Below are 24,450 nucleotides of genomic sequence, written 5' to 3' on the forward strand. Positions count from 1 at the left end.
GGTTCCGGCCCACGCTGTGCCTGGGCTGGGACTGGTCCCGCCGGCGCAGGGTAGCAGGAAACTCTCCGCACACTCACCGGACCTGGGCTAGGACTGCCAAACAATTGTTAATTCTAGCAAACAGAACTTTTTTTTTTTAGAAAAGTGGGATAAAATAAGTAGGCACAGGTTCAATATGCCTAATATTCTGAAAATTCAAAAAATTTTGAGCACCAACACAACTGCTAAGTTCCACATCTGGCCTCAAGTGACAGGTTCACTAAAAATACTGTATAAAATTACCTTCAGAGTATTTGAAAAAGGTGTACATAAAATATGACCATTTTATGTAGTCATGGGTCCCATCCCCAAATGAGATATCTTATTACATATAGGCAGACATTCTAAAACAAATTCAAAACAATCCAGGTCACAAGTGTTTTAGACACATAATTAACTTGTATTTGTTATATCACAAACATAATTTTTAAAAAAATACTTTAAACTGAAGCCTCAGTGAGCCTTATAACACACTGACCAAGTTTTAACCAACCAGTAAATAAAATGTAAGGCAGGTCAAAATGTAACACAGAATTGTTTTTAAATTCATTTGCACTAAACTTTAACAACCAAAAGAAGGGTCGGGGAGATGACTCAGTGGAATAAGCGCTTCCCTGGCAAGTGCAAGGGCCTGAGTTTGATCCCCGGTTCTACCAAAAAAAAAAAAGAAAATCACTACGAGTAAAGAAATAGCAGAAAGGCCCTATGTCTAATCCAGAAATAAAAAAAAAAAAAAAAAAAAGAAACCCCAATTTAATCTCTGTGCTTGGACTCTGGCCCCCTCCTCCCCCGCAAAAAGTCACATTTACCCAAAAATACAACTGACACATTTTTTTTGGGGGGGGGGCTGGCTCAGGATGCCTTCAGAGAAGGTCTGGTAAGGCTTTAGGATCTGGAGATCGAACAACAGCATCCTGATTGCTTTGTTTAAGCAGTCACTTAAACAACTGACACTTTTGATGTAGGAAAAATATTTGATAAAGGTATAGGACATTTCATAAGCATTTATCTTTGATACCATCTGGAGGTAAAAACTGTAACACCAACTTCAATCCAACCAAACAATGGTTCCCAACAAGCATGTATCAGAATCATACAAAGGACATGGTAAAACACTAGACTGAGTCTCTCCTCCAGATTCTACTTCAGTGGAGCTGAGGAGGAGGAGGCTGGGAATTAGCCTCGGTTAAGGACTCTCGTGATGTTGATGCTGCTGTGTAGGGGCCACTCCTGGAGAGCCTGTTTTACAAAAGTTGCTGATTGGTGGCAAGTGGACCAAGCCTAAAAAATAGATTAGTAATTAAGCCAGCATCTAAAAAGTGGTCTTCAGGCAGTGCTAGTCTTTCTCTAACACTGAAAATAACAGATACTGCACTTGGCTTGGCAACAATAGGCCATGACTGGGCCAGGGAGATAGTTCAGCAGCCTAAGCTATCACCATTGCAAAGGATAACTAGAGGCAGCAGGGATTATTCCAAACTGGGACTCCTGAATGTACAAACAGTGGAGGTATGGAACAGTAGAAATGCTGCACTGGGGAAGCGTGGTGTTTCTGCTTCAACTTCTGGCTTGAGTACAATAAAGAAAAATCAGAAGAAAAAGCTCTCTATTTAAGATACTTAATTTGTCATCTAATGGGACAGTTCTTTTCCCACTACCAGCGAATCAGAGACCTGAATTTAAGAGTGTGCTGCAGTTTCTTATTCAGGTTTCAGTATTTTTCCCTTTTAACCAGCTCCAAGTTTGAGAAATAATTTTTTACTGATTAATTTTGAATTCCAGAAAGTATCATGCAAAGTTGAGTAAGCTGTAAAGCTGGACTAACTGGTTTTCCCAGAAGCTGTCATAAAAACAGAAAATTAACACTCTCCCCCAAGGACTGGCAATCACTGTTAATTCATGCCCAGTTGCATGCCTGTGTTTTTAAAATTAACAATTTGCCATAAACTTAGATGAAAAGTTCATGTATTTGAAATCTATTTCAATGTAAAAATGTTTTTATATTACAAAGTTAAACTGGCAAATAGTCATTGCAATATTAAAACGAAAAGTCTCCAAAATCTGACAACTTTTGGTACTACCCAGGCTGGACCTTCAATCAGAACTTAATGAATTTCACAATAGGTATGTAAGAAAAATAGGTATGTTAAGCTAAAAGTATTTTGTGAAGGTCTACTAGTGGAGGAAGAGTGTATAACTTAAGTTTTTCCTTCCCAGCTCAGGATGTAGCTCAGTAGTAAGATGCTAGCATGCACAGAACCCTGGGTTTAATCCCCAGCGTGAGAAAAAAAAAAAAAAAATTAATAAGCATATAAGATGGCTCTTCACATATTTACCAAGAACATATACAAAAAATTAATTTTTAATAACAAAATCAAAGACAAGGAGAAAATGTCTTTCTGAAGCATAATCTTAATATTAAAGCTAATCATTACACAAATACAAATTTTCCAGGGGCCTGGGCCAAGAAAAAAACATCAACTATGCAGCTATCATAAAAAAGGGAGCTTTTGGAGGACAACACAATGAAAGGGATTATCCCAGTGGGTCTCATCACTGGATGATCAATCAGCAACTTACTTTGATAAAGAGATGGTTGAAGAACACCATCATAAACCAGTACTTATCAAGTATTTTTTTATATTCTCACCCCTAAGAGAATTTCCAAAATGTAACACCTTATCTGAATTTTAAAGATGGCATCGGTATTACTTTATACCTTATTTAATGTCATTATAAAGGCTGCACATACCAGAAGTATTTTTTTAAGATTGATTGATTGGGTACAGGGTCTCACTACACAGCTCCCTCACAGTGATCCTCCTGTGTGAGGTGTGAGCCACAACATTCAGTCGTGGTGGCTGCATGGCGCAGGGCCAGCATGGCATGCGGTATCAGGGATCGAATCCGCATCTTTGGGCTTGCCAGGAAGGCACTTAGACCACCAAGCTCTCTCCCCGACTTATTTTAATAATACTCCCAGAAGTATTTTAAATATTGACACTTTATTACCTTAATATGTATCTAACAGAACCTATTTTCTCTATCACTTATTTATATATGAGCAAACTCTTCACTAGTTTTAAATTTCAATTTTTCTTTAAATTTCATTCCCACAGTGCTTCCTATTTTAAACTGCAATATACAAAAATACTTGTAATTTCAGTGACCATAAAGCTTAGAAATAAGAAATTCCTTCTGGTTGTGTTTTTTTTTTTTTTTTTTTTTGGTTTTTTTTTTTTTTTTGTTCCTCGCATGCCTTCAGGGCACGTTTGGCCAGGGGGAAGAGTTGTGAGGTTAGAACTCCAGCAACCTGAGGCTGACAGCTTTGTGGAAGCAGCCACTTAAAGGACTGAGCTAGGCCCAGGCCCCCTGGTTTCTTGTTACTGGTATACAAACCAACAAAAACTGCTTCAATTTTTAATTATGATTATAAAAAGTGAAATGTTCATATTTCTGTATGTAACTTAATGTTGTCTTCTGTTGGTTTTCAGGGATTTTCTGAGGCTTGACAGAAGGTTATTCTTGGTTCTGCAACAAGTTCTCATGTTATCCAGGACTCTTCCAATCTGGTCTCAAGTCATCCACCTGCCTTAGCTCCCCAAGCTGGGACCGTAGGAATATGCCACCATGTTTGGCTTTAACTATTTTTTTTTTCAAAATAACTTTGTAGATTAGATATTACAAATTACTAGAGTAGTACAAGATTTAGGATCAATTCATTTTTATAGATGTGGCTGTGAAAAACCTTGTTCACACCAATGAGCAGACTGAGTTTATTTTGTTCCTCGAATCTCTGAACTCCCTTTGAGTTAAAAATCTCACACACTGAAGCACCAGAAATGTTTAGTAACCAGGTGGCATCTATATAAAGTCCTCTAAATTTTTCGAAGGCAGACTTGTACATGTGAAAACAATTGTCTACTAACAAATTACTCACTTTCTCAATCCAGTATTACAATTTAACTTTTATTGAAAACTGAACACTTTGTACAGTGGTAATATTGCAAACAAGTGAAAAATGTGCCTGTCTATAAAATGGGGACTTGATTATGAGAATTAAGAGAAAAGTAACATGTAGCTCTATCATAAGTTCATAGGAAGTGTACTGTATATAGATCTTAAGTGGTATTTTAGAATAAATTATTTGAAAACTGTCCATGTCAAACTTTCACACAGCAGTCTGAACACCAGAGATTTAAATAAATGTTTTATGTACTACTTTTTTCAGTTGTTTTGAAAGAAAGCTGTGTAACAACTCCACATTGTATATATTCTATTATCCAACCCCAAAGGTCACATTTTATCTTTAAAATTCATGCAAACATCACATTTTAAAAATTAGCCTTGTTTAAAGTAAAAATATTTCTCTACTTAGTGTTCAAAGAAAAGTGACTTATAAGGTTGGGCCAGCAAAATAGCTCAGTGGTCTAAAGCACCTGATTAGACAAGCTTAGGCAAGCATGCAGGGAGAAGGGTTTGATCCCCAGCACCACAGGCCATGCCAGCCCTGCCCCCAGGGTGGGCTGAGCTGGCCACAAAAAAGTGACTGTCTGTGTATTACTATCATTTACATTCTACAGTTCTGCATACACAAAATACCCCTAGCAGACATGCTCCAGTTTGAGAAAGTGATATATCCTATTGCTTAGTTACGATACATAAATTCTGGATAAACTGCTCCTTTCACATTAATGTGTTACTGAAATTTAATCTACTTATGATAGGTTAACTTAATTATATAATACAAAAATTGCTACTTAAAAATACAAACTTCAGCCATTTTCAGTATATTTGAAGGTGTGCAGCTTTCATAGGTTCTTGCCAAGACGTAAAGCCTATCTGCCAAGTATAAATTTATACAGAAAATCTACTTAGTTTAATATTATGAGAAATACTTTAAGCTCAATGATACTACATTAAAACATGATACATGGGTGGGCTACACTTTGAGCTCATTTACAAAAAATCTATACTTGTGAATAAAACAGCAGATTAAAATTAATTGTTGAAAACAACTTGAAGATCTCTACTTGAAAATGTAACTTCTTGGAGACCTATTTATGAGGTTCTTAAAGGACTTACAACAAAAGATGCCAAAGTTTTAACAAGATATTTAGAACAGCCCTTCTCAAACTAAAGTAGCTAATACAGGGAATTATTTCCTTTACAGCTAAGATGTCACTACATACACATGGCTAGGAGAATTGTAGAAGTCACACAAATGGGTTTTGGTAGGTCTTAATTTATTCTCAGAACTGGAGTCTACAAAGTGATATTATTCTTCAAGACCTATAAAATTTTGTGAACTAGAACTCAATCATCAACAGAAATACATAACCAAAATAAATCTTGGCCAAGCTATAGCATAGACAACCAAGTCCACAAATCTGCTTTTATTACTAACATGGCAGCTAAACACAGTCCCACTTAAATGGTTCTCATCTTTGGATACATCTGAACCATTAATACCATAATGACTAGTACAATACAGGATGAATTATTCTCAGAAGCCTACTAGTAAACACAGCTAAAGTTCTACTTACTTCTTGCTTTCCAGCACTTTATCCAATCCTTAGCTAAATACACTACTCAAATTAGCAAAAAAAAGATGCAACAATTCATAACATTATTTTTATCAACTAAGTATTAGCTTAATTCTGTTTTCACTTATTAAGGCTATTTATAAGAGAAAATGAGTTCTCTGGACAAAAGAATACTAACAACATCCTTTGCTACACCCTACCCTTACTATTTTAGTTCATTAAACACTGTCCATCACCCCTGCCTGGACATACACAACAGCCTGCTCACTGGCCCAACTTCCTTTTCTCCACTTCCACATTCTCCACATGTAGGCAAAGTAAATGATCCTTAGGTAAAGCTCTTATCAGAATTCTACACTGTTCCATATGCTAACTGCCAAGCCCAGGTTAGTTGTCTACTTCAACCTCACCTAGAACTGTTCTCAGTAAAATACACACCCTGGCTTTATTTCCTAATATACTAAGTGCCTCTTGCATTAGGGATTTAGCATTGGTCATTCCAGTGGTGGCAAATCTATGGAACATGTGTCACAGCAGACAGCTCTCTTTTGGCATGCAAGTAAAGATTTATCAGTTGTGGGGCCTGGGAGATAGCTCAGTAGAGTAAGCACTTGCCTGGCAAGCACAAGGTCCTGAGTTCAATCTCTGGTACCGCAAAAAAAAAAAAAAAAAAAAAAAAAATCAGTTGTTTCTCCTAACTAAAATTTTAGTATTCAGGTTTAATTGCAGTGTTGGCAATAAACAGATGGGTTTGGGATTCTAAATTGGACTCTGGTCTCCATCACTTGGTTACTCCCTCCATAAGAAATGTTTTTTTCCACTGGTCCTCGTATAGCTGATTCCATAGCCTCTCCATAAACACAGGATATTCCCAGAACTTACTAAGTAAATTGAATATGCTTTCAAAATCCTTTGGAATAAGCAGTGTATAGAGTGCTATTACAAGTTAGAACCTGTGCAACATAACCCTATCCTGAGTAGTCCTAACCTTACAACAGCTAAGTAAAATATAGTTTAATTAAACTGTGCACCAAACTCCAGGAAGCTGCAGCAGGATGATCACAAGTTCAAGCCCAATTAGACAATCTAACAAGTTAGCTCAGGACAAAGGCTCTGGGTTCAATCCCCAGTACAATACACATACATACTCACATGTTTAATATAATCCATAATATCTCCCTCAAAACTACTTAAGCCCAAACATAGTCATCACTACTATCAGCTTCAAGCCTATCCATGTAAGAGAAATAATCCCTAGACTTGTTCCATCTATTACTGCTTAACATTAGGTTATGCTAATGGATAAACACAGCTAGCATATTCCTTAGTCACATGGCCTGTCCCACATAAGTGTGTCATGGGCAAACAATGCAGTCTACACATGGTGTTTTTAGCCACCACTGTCAACCAGTGCTGTTATTATCAGGAAATAGTAATAACCAAATAATAATAACCAAAGTGCTGAACTATTAGGATACAACATAACCTAAAGCTCAGCAGTGTGACAATGTCAGGTAAGAAAAAAAAGCCAGCTGTGTCTACCAACAGGCCTCAATCCTGGAGAACTCAGTACTCACATGGATAACTCACTGTCTTAAGTCTCTTCTTCATCACTGGGACCAACACCCACCATTTACAATGTAAAGGAGAAACATACTTCAGCCAATGTTTTTAGTCCCTGGTTGGCTGATTCCACACCACAGAGGCATGGCAGGAGGGTCTGTGAAGGAAAGCCGCTTACCTCATGGCAGCCAGGAAGCTACCGACTCACCCTCCTCACCTGCCTCTTATGACTAAATCCCCTTCCTACCACCTTGCCAGCTTTAAAGACACCATAATCCAATCACCTTCCAGAAGTCCCACTTCGGAGCACATGAAACCTCAGGGGGACACCTAGACACAAACGATAATTCACCAACATCACAAGTCTTTTGATCTAATCCTTTACCCAATCTCACTTACCTAACAGGGCCAGAGGCTTGTCAATACTAATAACTACATCATCCCAGTATGTCAGTGAAGCCCTCCAATTACTAGTTCTTTCCCTGAAGCTCACTTACTCAGCCTGCCATTTTCGTCTCCTACCCACATCCTATTTTCTCACTGTGCAAACACACATAGCTTTCTTGATCTCCACTTTTCTAGCTGTACTTTCCATTTCCAGCTCCAATCCTTGAACAGAAAAATCAACCAAAGCAGTATCTTTTATCTACCAATGATTCTCCACACTACTCACAAAAATGTAAAGTATTCATAGTGACCAATTTTACCTCTCAATTTACAACCGAATGAAATCTGGCATCTGTTCCCACTAAAACTACTTTTCCGGAGATTATTTTAAAATCCATGTTGCCAAACTCAAATTTGTTTTCCCTGGCAACCACTCTTTTGAAGTCTTCCACATCTGTGAACTTACTAGCTACTCTACTGTGCTGACTCCTACCTCACCCAACTTCTAAGGAACTGATTTTTCTCAAGATTTGGCCCTCAACTCTTTTCTGTACCTGAGTACTCTCCATCTGAAACCGCGCTCTCAATCTTAGTATCAGCTCACCTTTGAGTCTTCACTTCTAGTCATACCATACCCTACCAAAAGCATTAGCAAATGCTAATTTAATTTTCAAAGGGTATCCACAATCAGGATTCTAGCTCCAAAGGCATGTGGCTAGGCCATGACAACTCGCTGAATAAACTACTTTTCTCCTTCCACTTTTGTCCATCCGATGTCAAATTAACAAACACCTGTATTCAAAGCTGGCTCACACTTTAAAAAAAAGAAAAAATGGCAGTTATCCCTTGGAAAAATTTTCAGTACCTACAAATGCTAGATTTCTCATGATATTTTTTCAGTCCCTTGTTTGACCTCTACATGCACACTAAAAACCAGTGGCAACACAGTAAGACAATTCAGCAAGGTGTGAGTACAACGACAATGAGGGCATGAATATCTCTGGCAAAGATTTTTTTTTCCTGTATGTTAGGGAAGCGTCTTCAGGGTGTTCAGGGTCTAACTATTAGATCGGACCCATAGTGAACCGCCAGTTTATGCCTCCCAAGAGCTGGGATTACAGGCATGCGCCACCAGGCCCAGTCTCAATTGCTGTCTCAGTGCGCCCCAACTCAGGGCCAGCACGGCAGGCCCAGGGATCAAACCCTGGCCTGCAAGGCACTTTAATCTGCTATCTGGCCAGCCCACCTGGCAAAGATTTCAGTTACTTTCTAGTAAGCCTATGAATGTAGGTGGAAGAAATGGTATCTTCGCACTCAAATTTGGAAAGAAGACTTCTCAGAAGGTAGAGGCCAAGAAGTAGTTTTCAATTGCTACATTCCCTACCCAACGGTAATCAGAATAGCCCAAAAACAAGACTCTCCAGTGCTGGTGAACTGGCCATGGGATCCAGTCAGGTACTAATTCAATAACCCAAAAATCCATAATCCAAGTCCTAAGTAGAGCAGAAGCAAGTGATCTGAGCCTTAACTTACTCAATCACATTCTGTCATCATCTAGCTTCCTTCTATTGCTTTAAAAGCACCAATTATTAAGTTTTTCAGCTAGATTCCCCAGAAATTTGATTTAAAAAATCTTTTAGAAAAATGCACACACCTAAAAATCACATACAATTCAAAGAAATGTTCCTGGAGATCTTTCATAGGTATGGCTGCCCAGGTTAGAAAACCTCTACTAATATTTTCCAAGTTGGTCTTTCAGGCCTTTAAAGGAAAATGTTATCAAAAGTACAGTTTCTTAATCATGCTTTCTCTTCTGAAAATTGACTTCTCTCCCGCCACTTGTTCAAGCTTCCTAATACTGTATTGTTTTCATGGATACAGGTTAAAAAAAAAAAAAAAGCACATGTATGTTTGTAACTGCACAGAGGCTCTAAAATGTACCAAAACAAACATCATTTCTCAACAATTTCTTTTATAAAACAGGAGCTAAAAATGACACAAAGTGAGACATTCTTCAAGGAAGGGCCTTTTTACTATTTACAGGTTACCCACATTACTCAGCTAAATATTAAATCCAAATTTTAAAGACTTTTTACACCAGGCATATTTCATTTCTATTCTCATTCTGTAGAAACTGACTTTTTTTTTTTTTTTTTTGCAGAACCGGGGATTGAACTCAGGCCCTTGAGCTTATTCCACTGAGCCATCTCCCTGGTCCCTTTTTTTTTTTTTTTTTTTTTGTTCCAGTACCAGGATTGAACTCAGGATTCTGCTCTTGCCAAACAAGCACTTATTCCACTGAGCTATCTCCCCAGTCTCCAGGAACCGACTTTCAAAACACAATTTCTAATCCTTACAATCCTTTTCCAAAACCAGTTACACAAAAGTTACCAGATACTTTCTAATTTCAAAACCTCAGTGATACATAGTCTGTAACATTTAATAAAAAAATGTTCTTAGGTTTCAGTTACACTACCTTCTTTTGATTCTCATGTTACCTTTCTGGAAAGCCATTCTCATTCTCAAGATTCTGTTAATCTGCACGCCTACAGTGTGACACTTTTCTGTTAGTCCCTACTATGGATAATCCCAATGATAAATCATTACCACAAGAATTCTACATCCTTAGAGATTCGTGAGATCCTTATAGAAAACCTAAGAAATCAAAATTATTTTACTTGATAGCTTTCCTTGCGCTCCCCATATCTGAGCCCAATCTTAAAAGTGACTGACTTACGTCAATTTTCTGTTACTTAACAAAATACTACAGTAATTTATAAACCTGTATTAATCCATTTGTGGGATTGAAGCCCCATGACCTAATATTTTCCATTAAGCCACTAAACCACATCTCTTTTAAGGTTCTATTACCTCACTAGCACCATCTTGGAGGCTAAGACATACCAGATGAGAAGTGAATAATGGTAGACTTAACATACAGGTTACCCTACTGAATATATGATCTTTAACCCCAAATATACAAAATTTAATGGGGCTGGGAGATAGCTCAATAGAATAAATGCCTGCCTGGCAAGTGCAAGGTCCTGATTCAATCCCCAGAACTGGGGGGGGAAAAAAACTATATATATATAAAATTTGGATAGAAAAATGTCATAAAATAACAGTCTTTCTGAAGTATTAGTAGTTTTAAAGTTTTAGGATTATGACTCAAATCATTAGAGAAATAACAGATGTAAGATATTTGTTTCTAAGAAAATTTAATTGGAGATACTCTACAATTAAGACAAAAATATGACTCTGAATGTAAAATATGTTTAGGGAATTTTAGGTAGCTTGGTTTTGTTAAAAATTCTTTTAGTATTTCATATATATCTCTGTTCTCAACATTAGAATTTTTTTTTTTTTAATTTAAGTACAAGGTCTACAGGGTCTCACTACACAGATCAGACTTGTAGTGATCCTCCTGTTTCCAACCTCCCAAGTACTGGGATTACAGGTGCACGCTACCATGCCCAGTCTCAGCGTGCCCCAAGGGTGGAACCAGCACAGCATGCCAGGGATTGAACCCAGTCCGTGCATCTGCCCAAGCAAGCACTTTAATCTGCCGAATTATCTGGCCAGCCCAACATTAGAATTTTATACATTAAAACTAAAAACAAAATTCAACTTTTCTAACAATGTGACCTCTGATATAATTTACAAACTTTACAGAATGAATATAGTACAGAACAGTCATATCTGAATTTGGCTTAATAATCCTACTGCTTTGTCAGCTGGAAAGATGGAAGTTGAAATAATTACACTAGTGTCAATAAATTCAATAAAACATAATGAAATTCAATTAAAATGGAACCCACTTTCAGATTAAGGTTAAGTTTAAGACAAGTAGGAATACATACTGAAAAACAATAGTAGATCAAAAACAATAGTAATCAAAAAAGGCCCACTGCACCCTATCCACTCATCCATTAAAAACCACTTTGTAAAGATCTTCAAGAAGTATCATTATAATCACATCTTAAAATAATCACCAATAAACTCACCTTTGCGATGGAAGATATATTAAGATCACAGCTTATAATCAGTCAATACAAGCTACAATTTAGCCTATTTCAAAGTTTATTTTGTTGACTGCAACTCTTAATTCTTTCAAAAGAAGTTACTGAGAGGGGAAAAAAGAAACCTCAAAAACACCAGTTAATAATGTGTTGACCATGCTTACATAAGAAAACAATACCTCCAATTTCTAGTACTCACTTTAAATAGCCTAGTTTCCTTTATACTTTATTAATATAAAGACATGATTTAGTTAGGCCATAAATATATGTTGTGCTTCATAACAGTATATAAGGTTGGTGTTACTCCAGAAGAGTTTATTAAATATGCAAAACTCCACTCTGTGATCACTTAATTAAAATAAAATCAGGGCCAGGGATGGCTCAGCAGAATAAGCCTTTCCCTGGCAAGCACAAGGGCCTGAGTTCAATCCCCGGTTCCGCAAAACAAAAATAAAATAAAATCAGATACAAAAGTAAGACCACACTCCCAAAAATTCACATAGAAAAGTTCAGGGAAAAAACGAAAATGAAAGCAATTTTCAAAAGACTGTATTATATATTAATTTATTTAGTAAACATTTATTATCACTATGATGTTAAGGAATGACGCTGACATTAAATAAACACCAAGCAACATTTATTAAGTATCTACCATGTGGCTAGGCTTTGGACTACGTATTAAAAAAAAAAAAGGCATGGTCCCTGCCCTCATGGAGCTCACAGTCTAGCTACAGCAAGCAGTAACAAATACAACAGCAAAGCACCAGGGAAGCAAAAAGGAACTGGTTCAGCCTGGAGAATGCAGGGCAGGATTCCCAGAGATGAAGACAATGGAGCTGGGCCACCAGGAGGAGGAGAAGTTCATCGGGTGGAAGGGAAGGGGGAAGCGCATTCCAAGCAGAGACAGCATGAGCAAGCAGAGTCTTGAAAGTGCATGCCATGGCGCGGGATGATGAGCGGTCCAGCGCAGCTAGAGCAGAGAGATGCACACACACTAAAGATGAATTAGTATTTCATATTTAATAAAACTGTCCGGAAGTAACTCTCATGCGATAGTAAATAATGTTAATTAATTTTAACAATATTGTGGTTCCATCAACATAGAGTAATTTGAAAGAATTCATTTCATAAACATCTGAGCCCCTTCTTAAGTATCTGAACACTATGGATAGTTTTTAGAAAAGGTTTTAGAAATAAATCTTAATTTTCCTCTATACACTTAAGAAGCAAAACAACCCTAGATGTTTCCTTAAAAATTTTGAAACCATTTACACTTACACAATCCTAACTTTTACTAACCTGAGATCTCCACTCTTACCTTTCTTTAACATCTTTATAACTATTATCTCAAACTAATTTCATAGAAACAGGGCAAAGGCAAAAGGCAATTTAGTCTTCCCTTTCCAATTGGCCTTCTTTTGCTTTTTTCATGCATTTTGTACAGGGTCTCACTACACAGCTTGGACTCATGGTGATCCTCCTGTCTCACCCTCCCAAGTACTGGATTATAGGCGTGTACCAAGCTGGTTTCAGTGGCAAGCACAGCACACCCTGGGACAGGGCCAGCGTGGCATGTGGTGCCAGGGATCGAACCTGACCTTGCTCTTTCCAGTCAGGCACTTATGCCAAGCTATCTCCCCAGCCAAGATACTATATTGTGACATGAGCAGATAATGCTTTCTGACCTCCACACAAATTTTCAGAAATTAATTTTGTAAAATGAACTAGTAAGGTGAATAAAAGCAAGTGTAAACTAGAGACTATACCAATGCTGGCAAAGCTATGCCACTCATGCTACAGCAGACTGTTTCTTATCACTGAGAGTTCTACAAGACTCACCATCACTGCCCCACAACTTTCAGAAAAAGCAAAAAGTAAGACAGCTCAAGTCAGAAAGTTTCCTACAAGAGACTCTCAGCAACAATGTTTACCAGTGCCCAGGTGCAACACTGTTTATAGTGCCCAGGTACACGGCAGCTTACCGAAGGAGCAAAGGTAAAGGAGTGGAAAGTGAAAAATACTTTTGCTAGACATAAATTCCCATTTACTTTTCACAATAACACTAATGGGAAAAAAATTATTACCTTACTTTTACAAATGAAAACTTGACAATCTAAAATTCCTATGACAAAATCAGCTAATAAGTAGCAGAGCCAGTTCCCCAAACCATGCTGCCAGAGTCCACTGAAAGTCCTTTCTATTGTACTAAACTAATTCCAGGCTCCTAAAATAAATACCGTACTTCCAAAGGTCATGCTGAGTTATATCAAGTCATATCCCAAGAAAATTTGAAGAACTTTACTAAAAGAGTTGACTCAAGATACCTGCAGTGATGACTTCAACCTCAACTCCTAGTTCCATACCAATGGAAGTAATCTCTTGGCGGTCATGAAAGGACTGTGCAAGTCAATGACTCACTTGTGGGTTACAGAAGCTTAGCTGTTCTTAGAAGGAAAGAAGGGTGCTTTCTAAAGGTATTGGGTATTTTAATGCAATTAAATGGCATCATAATTCAAATGAGAAGCGTTTAAAGTGATATGTGATAAACTGCCAACCCAACAGCCCAATAAAATTAGAAGTTAATGGAAGCTGGGCATAGTGGCATATGTCTATAATCCTGGCACTCTGGGAGGCTGAGGCAGGAGTCTAGCCTAGGCAATTGAAAAACTAAGCTTTACAGTATCTCAAAATTTAAAAAAGAATTGGAGATACAACTACATACTGCAGGGGAGGGGGAGAATAGTGAAAAAATCTCCAATCACAGTATAAAGATGAGAATATTATACTGAGAGTCGACATCTTCACCAGTATCAGAAAATCAAAATAACAACAGCTCCTACTCAACTTCTAATCCTGAAAATTACTACAGGTAAATTTAAGCTATAGGAAAAGATTCCTGCTACATCAAAATTTTGCCTCTTTTTAGGTAACAGGAACTATTTTTTTAAGTGAATGAATACTCACAAATGTTCTGTAAAAGATCCAGTGGGTCAAAAGTACAATGTCTATTGGCCTAGAAAGATACTGAAATGTTTTCTGATGTGCACATATTACTTATGCTGTCTCTGTGTAAGTATTGCCAAACATAAGAAAACAGATTTAGAATTCAAATAGTTCTGCATGGGATGAAGGGCATTTAGTTGTACAACCAAAATTTCAGTAATATAATTACAACATGAGACAGCTTTTGAAGTAGCATACATATGCTATGTATGCTATAAGTAAATTAACCAACCTTATTTTGATTGAGAGGATCATTCCGAAATCTCTGCTTGTTCTTCTGTAATTTACTAGGCATCATCTTTCCAGTTCTGAAGTCAAAACTGCTGAGGTCAACAGTATTTCCCAGGTACCTTGCCAACTGAGGTTTGCTTCTGAACTTCTTACCACTTGGACTAGAAGAAAGATAAAGTTAATTGTATGAAAGACAGCAATAATATACTAAATCTCTCTACATAAACCTGTTCTCTTAATGACTTCATTTATTCCTCAAATGTTACTTTATAATTTTACATGATTTTTAAAGAAATGTTAAAGTTTTAAGAGAAATTCACAGATTCCCTGCAATAAAAAATAATCTGTCATCTAATAAAACACCACCCTGGGTACACCACTGCAGCACATAACAGATGTTGCTACAGATTTTCCTATTGCTCACGCTGCAACTGCTAAAGAGTTCAAACACAAACTGCACACAGAGCTCAGGATGCTCACTCCAAGTGTTTTCAACCTTACAAGTATTCTTTCCAAAGTGACTTTGCAAAATGCTGGGGTTTTTACCCCCTACATTACACATGTAAAATGACAACAGTAATCAGAAAGAATCACAAATTCTGAGGTTAATAACTGTTATTAAAAACAAACATTTAGAATTCTATAATGTAATTTGGGATGATAACATTTGTTATAGAAGAAATTTCCAAATGTTGACATTTAAATGCTCCCTACTATACTTATTGAGATAAAGAAAAAAGGCAAACATTTACAAACCTGCTTATATGATGTAGAGTTTTATTATAAAAGTAGACCAAGAATTTACTTCTTTTCAGAAATATTGCCAAAGGTGGAAAACTATAGAAGTGCCAGAATTATACAGAGGACTAATTTTTTTCTAAGATATATTTTCTATGTAGCACTAATCTATAAGAAAAAAATTTTGTAAGAATGTCCCTAAGGCCTTGTAAATTTTCTAGGCTAAGTATACTAGAACTGCTAACATCAGTGTGATGTCACCAGAATAAAATTGGGAGAACTCTAGAAAACTCAAAGAAGCCAGCATGTCATATGTAGAACCTACCCATGTATTAACTGTTAAGAGAAAAGTAACTCAAAAAGCAAAAGGAATTACTCTGGTGAAGCAACAACAAAGTGTTCCTTGGTAATAATAAAACAATTTCTCTGGATCAAATTTTATCCAACAAATGGCACTCATCGTGTTCTACTGTATTCTGCCATTAAAAATGTTAAAATAAACGCAGACCTCCCCAACTTCTTTTCCCACAATCAGATGATTTTTGTATTCTTAACAGAGAATTCAAGGTATATAAAATTCAGCCAACAGATTACGATAACAAAATATAACAACCAGAATCTAATAAAATAAAACAAAGCAGACAGACAATAACCAGAACACACCAAGGAAAAGACTATAGGATCACATATAGCAAAACTCAACTCCAATTCAACCTCCATTTCCAAATATGCTCAAGGGCACAAAACAGTTCAAAACTTGAATCATCTGCCCAATATATACTCCCACCCCCAAACCCCAGCTGTGTTAGTGGCATCACTACCTACTTAATACCTAATCCTCCAAGCTAGATAACCACATCAGTCCTTCAGTATTCCCATCTCTTAGCCACATAGCCAGTACCAAATTCAAATTCTAAATGTTTGCAGGCACAAAGGCATATGCCTATAACACCAGCTACACAAGAGGATGTCAAGTTTAAGCCCAACCTGGCTGACTTAGTAAAATGCTATCTCAAAAAGTAAAAACAGCAAGGGAGGGAGGGAGGAGGGGAGGGAGGGAGGAGGGGAGGGATGGAGGGAGTAAGGGAAACAGGGAGACAAGTTATTCAGAGGCTCCTCCACACAGACAGCTTTACCTCCTTAATAAGACATCAAAAACTAAGCTTACATATATTTTTCTGATTTTTTCCCACCAGCATTGGTACCCTGAATTCTAAACTAACAGTCATCAAAATATGCCACATACCTATGACTTTTCTAGCCACGTCTTTCCAGACAAAAGGATGAATACAAGCAGCATCTTGCCTGTCAAAGAGCTATTAAATCCTACACACCCAACTAAAAATGTCATCTCCCCTAGGCAGCTTCTTATTGTTCTCCAATTCAACTTTAAAATATCTAAACCAGATGTGGTGAAATGACTTAACCTAACCTTAACACTCAGGAGGCAAAGGTTTAAGAATCTAGAGTGTAAGGCCAGCCTATGTTATAAAGTGAGCTCAAGGTCAGCCTGGACTACACAGAAATAACCCTATCTCAAAATAAATAAATAAATAAAATTTAAAAAGCTACTATAACACGCAATTCTCTTTCATTGCAATTTCTATACATTTCCCTGATGGAATTCAATAACGAGAAGTTACAATGCCCCTTTCTGAAACCTTTAAATATTAATTATGAAGTAGTACTTAAAAAGGTAATTTGCTAATAACAAGGAACCTTATCAATTGAACAAAAAAGATTGCAGTCTTCATTTACAGACATAATGGAATAAGTCCTATACTTACTTTAAAAGTATACTACGTGAAATTTTGTTTTATTTTTTTGTGGAACTGGGGACTAAACTCAAGCCCTTGCGCTTGCCAGGGAAGCACTTATTCTACTGAGTCATCTCCCCAGACCCCACTATGTGAAATTTTAAAACTAAATTGGAAAATATTTTCATGGTTAGTCTGTAAACCCACGTAAGAGTGAAGTATTACTAAGTGAACCAAACTAATATGAAAAGTTTGTATAAAATATTATGTCCATTAAAATTTGAGTTAGGCTAAATAGTGATCTTATACAATCAGGTTAGTAGTAAATTTTCTGACAAACTTTGAGATAAAACCTCAACAGTGAAAGTCTTTCCACAGAACAATTCTAAGATTTCCCTCAAAAGATCTATTTAGTTCAATAAAAAGCTGAGCTTTTTTTTAATTGACTATAATGTTCAAGAATATGAAAATATTCAGGCAGCAATTTTTACTGAAGAATAGTCTCAGCATGTGGCTTAAAGACAAAATACGAGGTCATTTTGAGGGGAATCATTTGGCAAATTTCACAAATTAAACCTGTAATCAAACCCTCATGTAGCAGTTAAAATGTCATTTATCCACTGTATCTGAAAACCTACAAGCACCTCATATTCCCTATAGAACAAAACTTATTAGAGATCAATATATCTTAGATACCTCTCCCTCAAACCAAAGAAATGTAAATACCTAAGATCTCAATTAAAAGTCTCTACTTGGCTGGAGGTGGAGCTCAGTGATGCAGCGCATACTTAGTATGTGCAAGGTTCAGTCTGCAGTATAAGGAAAGTAATAAAAGGCTATTCTGATAAAATGTGATTGTGTAAGTTTATGATCTAGATTTGCAGTGTAACATGGTTTAAAAATAATTTTAAATTTCCTACATTTATTAATTTTAAAAAACAAATGTATTACTAAATAGGTCTCATATTCGTCTAATAATCTAAATTAGCAATGAAGGAAAAAAGTCAAATTTTACTATTACCATATGCAAAGAAAGCTGAAATGTCAACTGGTAACTGCTAACTTCTTATTCACACTGAGTCTCCACCTCCTGTCATAACAATGGATTTCTATGAAGCACTTGTAGTAGCTACAGGTATTTGTCATACACACCGCTGTAACAAACAGCAGTCCAAACCATTATTTCTTCGGTAACTACAACTTGTAGGCAATGCTTTAAGAAAATTCTAACTGGCTGCTCCAGACCCAAAAGCCAGGGATTGTCTTCTGCAAAAGATGAAGGCAAACAGCAGAAGCACAAGGCCTACAGGAACAGCTAGCTGGACGTCCACCCATGAAGTGGCAAACTGAGAACATAAAGTACTGTCTCTAAAACAGCTGCTGTAGCCTTTTATTACTTTCCTTATACCACAGACTGAACCTTGCACATACTAAGTATGCACTGCATCACTGAGCTCCACCTCCAGCCAAGTAGAGACTTTTAATTGAGATCTTAGGTATTTACATTTCTTTGGTTTGAGGGAGAGGTATCTAAGATATATTGATCTCTAATAAGTTTTGTTCTATAGGGAATATCAGAAACACCAGGATTTACAAAGTGGATAATTTTTTGTTTTAAAAGTATCAATCCAAGACTGGCGGTGCACGCCTGTAGTGCCAGCTCTTGGGAGGCTGAACACAGGCAGATCTTTACAAGTCTGATCTATGCATGCATAGTGCGACCCTGTAGACCCCGTACTAAATACACAAAAAAAGTATCAATTCATAACGTAGAGAAATTATCTTGTTTTAACTCTCATAGGATGATAAGAATATTAAGGCATTTTCACTTTTCTCTGACAAAAAGATTATTTCTAATACCAGTAATGAATTTTTTTTTTTTTGGGCAGAACTGGGAACTGAACTCAGGACCTCGCGCTTGCCAGGGAAGCACTTATTCTACTGAACCATTTCCCTGGCCCACTATTTTCATTTTAAACCACAAAAAAATTCCATCAACCACTCCACAGACACGCCATTCCTGAATCAAACTGTGATTGCATCTTAAAATTTCTCCTACTCACTATTTAAATACCCCGAAGAAAGGGACTAATTAAAAAACACATTGGTTGTATTTTTCCAATTCATGTTAACACTTCATCACTTCTGCATTTTTTATTTTTTGCTCATGCTCACTTGCACGCAGAGCTCGCTTGTTCTGTCTGTCTGTCTGCTCTCTCTCTCTCTCTCTCTCTCTCTCTCTCTCTCTCTCTCTCTCTCTCTCATATCTCACTCTCTAGTTCAGGCTGGCCTTGAACTCTCAGTGATCTTCCTGCCTCAGCCTCCTGAGCCTCTGGCTGTGGTTACAGGAATGCACCACCACACCCAGCTACTTTTTTTTTTGCTTCCTTTAATTTTTATTAAACTGTTTAAAGAAATTCTCAAACTAACTCTATTCTACCTTAGAAATTTTCAAGTATAATGTATCAAAATAAAGTTTATCTGGCATTGGACTTTCAAATCTGAAAAAAAAAAAAAGGTAACAGACAGCAATCTTACATTTTTGTCACATCGTTAACCAGCTGCAGTCATTACTGCGTGAGCTAGAAAGGGCACTGCCTATGAGGCAAGGACATAAAAACCGTATCTGCAGAAGATCTGCTGTGTGCCTACGAAACCACCCGCTGAACTACTGCTCACAGAGCATTCTGTTTTCATGCTGCTCTGGTTAACGTGGTTAATCAGGATGTTTAGGCAAAGTATTACGAAGAGCAGACACAAGCATATCTCAAACCCATTTTGGCTAAAGAGCACATGCAGAGCTCCATCATGCCTTATCAATTTTGAAAGTAACTTTCAGGAAAGAAAAATTTTCACACTAAAAATTCTGTAAGAAACAGCACTGAAAAAGCTTGAGACCAAAAAAAAAAGAGAGAGAAAAATATATACTTTCTTATTTGTACCCCTTCATGTGTTAAACCTTGTTACTTACCTACAAGTGTAACTATTCAAAAAGATTGTCCCAACAACATAATGTATAACTATCATCACTAGAAATCGTGTTAATTATACTAAAAATATGTATATTCAAAATAGGATAGATATACAGTTACTTTCTCTTAATTCAATGAATAGAAAGATTTGTTCTAATAGTGTCTGTGGGCAATATATCATGTCTGTATCTTGTATTATGAATACCCACTAAGACAACAATATGCAATGTATTATTGAAACTGTCCTACTAATTGGTTTTGAAACTGTCTCATTGCTATTTGTCTTTCAATAAAATTATAAAAAAAAAAAACCTCACTACCTTTAAGATAACAAAAATATCCTCTAATACCCTACACCTCTACCATACTATGAAGCCTCCACCAAACACAGAAATAGGAATATTTCCTTCCACTGAACTCATCTAGCAATTAATGATTTCTTCCTACTTAAGTACAAGCCTATACTCAGAAAACCTCCAAACCAATAAAAGAATGTAGAATCCTAGCTTACACACACACACACACACACACACACACACACACGAACGCAATTCCACTACCCATACACACCCTTCCAATTCCTTGCAGGAAGTAATCATAAATTGCCCATTGAGTTCTCTGCTAGTTTTACAACATCAAACTCTGTATGATTATAAAATTTCCACAAGTTTTAAATCTTATCTTCAGAAATGGCTTACTAAAGTACTTATTTATGAATGAAATTATATGTCAAATTTGCTTCAAATAATGAAGGCTTTCCACAAAATAAAATTTTAAAAAACTAAAAATAATGAAGGCCTGGTAAGATGCAGTAGACTAAGGAGAGATGCAGCAAGATTAACCATGTGTTCACGACAGTTTAGGCTGAGTAATTTTCATACAATTTCACTTGTTGGTGGATGTTTAAATTTTTCTACAACAAAATGTTTAAAATATAAGCATTAAAGTATACCAATTCAGTATTTGTCCTAAAAATAGAAAAGCAGTTCGATTTTTCTTTTTTGAGAAATGGTCATATTATGTAGTGCAGGCTACCCTTGAACTCGAAGCCCAGGTTTGCCTCTAATTCATATAATCCCCCTGCCTCAAGCTCCTGAGCACTGGGATTACAGGTCTGCACCACCACGCACTGAAAAGCAATTTTTAAAGATACCAAAACTTGTAGATCATGAAAAAAGTATGCCTGTCATCCCAGTTATTTCAAAGACTGAGGCAGGCAGATCACAAGTTCAACATCAGCCTAGGCAACTGAGCAAATTTCTTAAGACCTTGTCTGAAAAGTGAAAATTAAAAAGGGGTTCAGGATAACAGCCCAATGTATAGCACCCCCAGATTCATTCCTCAGTAAGAAGAAAATAAAAGGTCAAGACAGGGGCCAGGGAGATGGCTCAGTAGAATAAGTGCTTCCCTGGCAAGCGTAAGGGTCTGAGTTCAATCCCCAGTTATGCCAAATAAATACATACATACATACATACGTACATACATACATACAGGCCAAGACATTCAACAAAAAAATGTGACCATTAAAGGGGTGACAGTAGAAAAGTATTTTAAATTATTAATATGAAAAATATACTGCTTGGCTACTTCAAAATATGTAAGTGGAGTGGAGAGATAGCTTGGTGGTCTAAGTGCCAGCCTGGCAAGTGCAAGGACCTGGGTTTGATCCCTGGTACCACATGCCATGCCAGCTATACCAAATAAATAAATGATTTTTTTTAATTAAAACCAAAAAAGGGGGGCCTACCCATTAGCTCAGTTGTTTTAAGTGCCTGCTTAAGCAAAGTAGTCAGGCTCAGAATTCTTTGGTTCAATCCCCATGCCTTACCAGACCTGCCCTTAAGGAATCCTGAGAACCCCCCTCAAGAAAAAAAAAAAAAAAAAGGGAAAGAATTCTTCTCTTCCTTCAACCTGAATGTTTAAGGAATCACGACACATTTTTATATAGTACAGAAGATTCACAAAGCTGGGCATGATAGCACATGCCAATAAACACAGCACTTTCAGAGGCTAAAGCAGGAGGATCATAAGTTTGAGCCCTGCGTAACAGCAAACAAGACCCTGTTTCAAAACCAAAACGATGTGTATGTAACTCAGTGTGAAAGCCTCAGGTTCAATCTCCACTACCACCGAAAAAACGCAAGACAGTCAGAGACATGGGGAGCTAGGTTTACTGTTGATTTTCACTGAATTAGATACTAAACATAGTTACAGAATGTCAAGAAGGACTTATGTCTGGAAATCATTTCAAAACACAACTGGGAAAAGAGAGCTGTGGATAAAACAAGATTGGCCAGAATTTTAGGCCCTCATGCTTGCCAGGCAAGCGCTTATTCTACTGAGCCATCTCCCTGGCCCCACTGGCCAGAAATTGACAACTGTTAAAACTGAAAGAGGAATACAGGGGAATTCATTACATTTTCTATCTACTTGCATGTTTAGAGTTCTCCATAATAAAAACAAGTCCATACACATGCCACACACTCCTAAAAACACTGTGAATAATACTGAGTCAAAGTATTAATGGTAGTTCATTTGGAGACCAGAATAATGATTACCATCTCCTTTTCTAAATTCTTTTATATTTTCTCAGTTTTCCACATTGGGTGTGCGTTACTTTTTATTACCAAGAAAAAAAGTGTAGTTAAAAAAATGAACTATAATTTACAGAAATAACACAAAAGATGCCCTAGTAACATTTCAAATTATAATCAAATTCTGTAAATCTTCAAATAATTATGAAGCACATGCTTCTCTTTATATTGATTAACCAAGGAGAAAGGAACTAATGTTTTACTGATGTGACAATGTACTATACACCGAATGTCTTATATGTATTCTTACCCTGAATTTATTCTTACGCAACAAGAGGCTTAGAAAAAATTAAAATGACATAACTTGGACATACCTATCCAAATTAAAGTAATAAAGTACAATTCAAGCTACATGCTTGTGACTCAAAAGTCCTCATTTTATATTCTTAACTATGGCTCCCCAAGTACGTGGTACACAAGTGTAGAGTAAGAATTTACAGTTCCTATGGCAATCTGATGGGATGACTAAAGAATCCAATAATAAAAGTCGCAACATGTTTCATGTGTCCATTTCATTCTTCTATTATTTTTATTGCAAGTCACTTCAAGATACTATGACATCTTCAAAATTATAGCAAAAGAAATAATAATTTAAGGTCAGGGAGATAGCTTGGCGATCTAAGTGCCTGCCTAGCAAACACAAGGACCTGAGTTCAATCCCCTGTACCACACTTTTTGCTGGCCCCACATCAGGCCAGCCACCAAATCTGGACATGGTGGTGTACGCCTGTAATCCCAGAGCTGGGGAAGCTGAGACAGGAGGATCACTGAGTCTGAGCTGTGTAGTGAGATCCTATACCAAATAAATAAGTACATAAATAATTCAGTTCAAACTAGATTGAAATATCCTCCCAAGACAATACAAAAGCAATTTTTGATGGGAGATATTTTTAAAGAACAAAGAGTTCTTTTCAGTATTAAAAGAAAAAATATTCAAAGGAAATGAAAAGTCTCATAGATCCCTTTGGGTCTAAAAATTTACATACAATGTATACATACAAACACTACGTACACAAATACAAAGAAAAATAACATTCACCTCAGCTACTCAGTAATCACCTGATTTAATACAAAGTTGGATGCAGGGCAGAGCAGGGGACACAAAGCACCCTTGATTCAGTACCAGTCGAACTTAAGTTATCTACAGCCAGTATGTTGTTTTTGTTTTTGTTTTTTTTCCAGTACTCAGGATTGAACTCAGGACCTTCTACTGAGCTATCTCCCCAGCCCCCTTACAGCCAGTATGAACCATGAGTCTTTCAGATTTCATGGAGAAGAAAACTGACCACATGCTTTGCTCAGCAAGGATTAACTATGAATCTTTCATATACTAGAGACTTTGTTGGATAGGGAATATTCAAAAATGAATTTCAGTCCTTGACCTTGAGGAAGTACAGACCTGGTAAACAACAAAGACTTGCTACTTACTATTGTAAACCTAATATAATTATATTCAAAATGCCATATAATTGCCTGTTTCCACCAGGGGGGTTGAGAAAAACCTTTTTTGGAGGTACACACCTGTTAAAATATTTCAGAGGATTTTTTTCATGCTTTGTCTAAGGATTCCACCCGTGCAAAAACAAAAGAATGCCAAGAAA

General features: G+C 36.8%; 1 protein-coding gene across 1 annotated transcript in view; it reads right to left on the reverse strand.

Moving 5' to 3' along the window:
• Positions 1-24,450, reverse strand: part of Mbd2 (methyl-CpG binding domain protein 2) — a 70,482-nt gene that overhangs the window by 37,075 nt on the left and 8,957 nt on the right. The window contains exon 3 of the mRNA XM_004623728.2: positions 14,790-14,949. Within this exon, the coding sequence (XP_004623785.1) occupies positions 14,790-14,949 (160 nt within the window). The remainder of the gene's footprint in view (positions 1-14,789; positions 14,950-24,450) is intronic.

This window comes from Octodon degus, unplaced genomic scaffold (genome assembly GCF_000260255.1).
Source record: "Octodon degus isolate 3935 unplaced genomic scaffold, OctDeg1.0 scaffold00003, whole genome shotgun sequence".
Lineage (NCBI taxonomy): Eukaryota > Metazoa > Chordata > Mammalia > Rodentia > Octodontidae > Octodon > Octodon degus.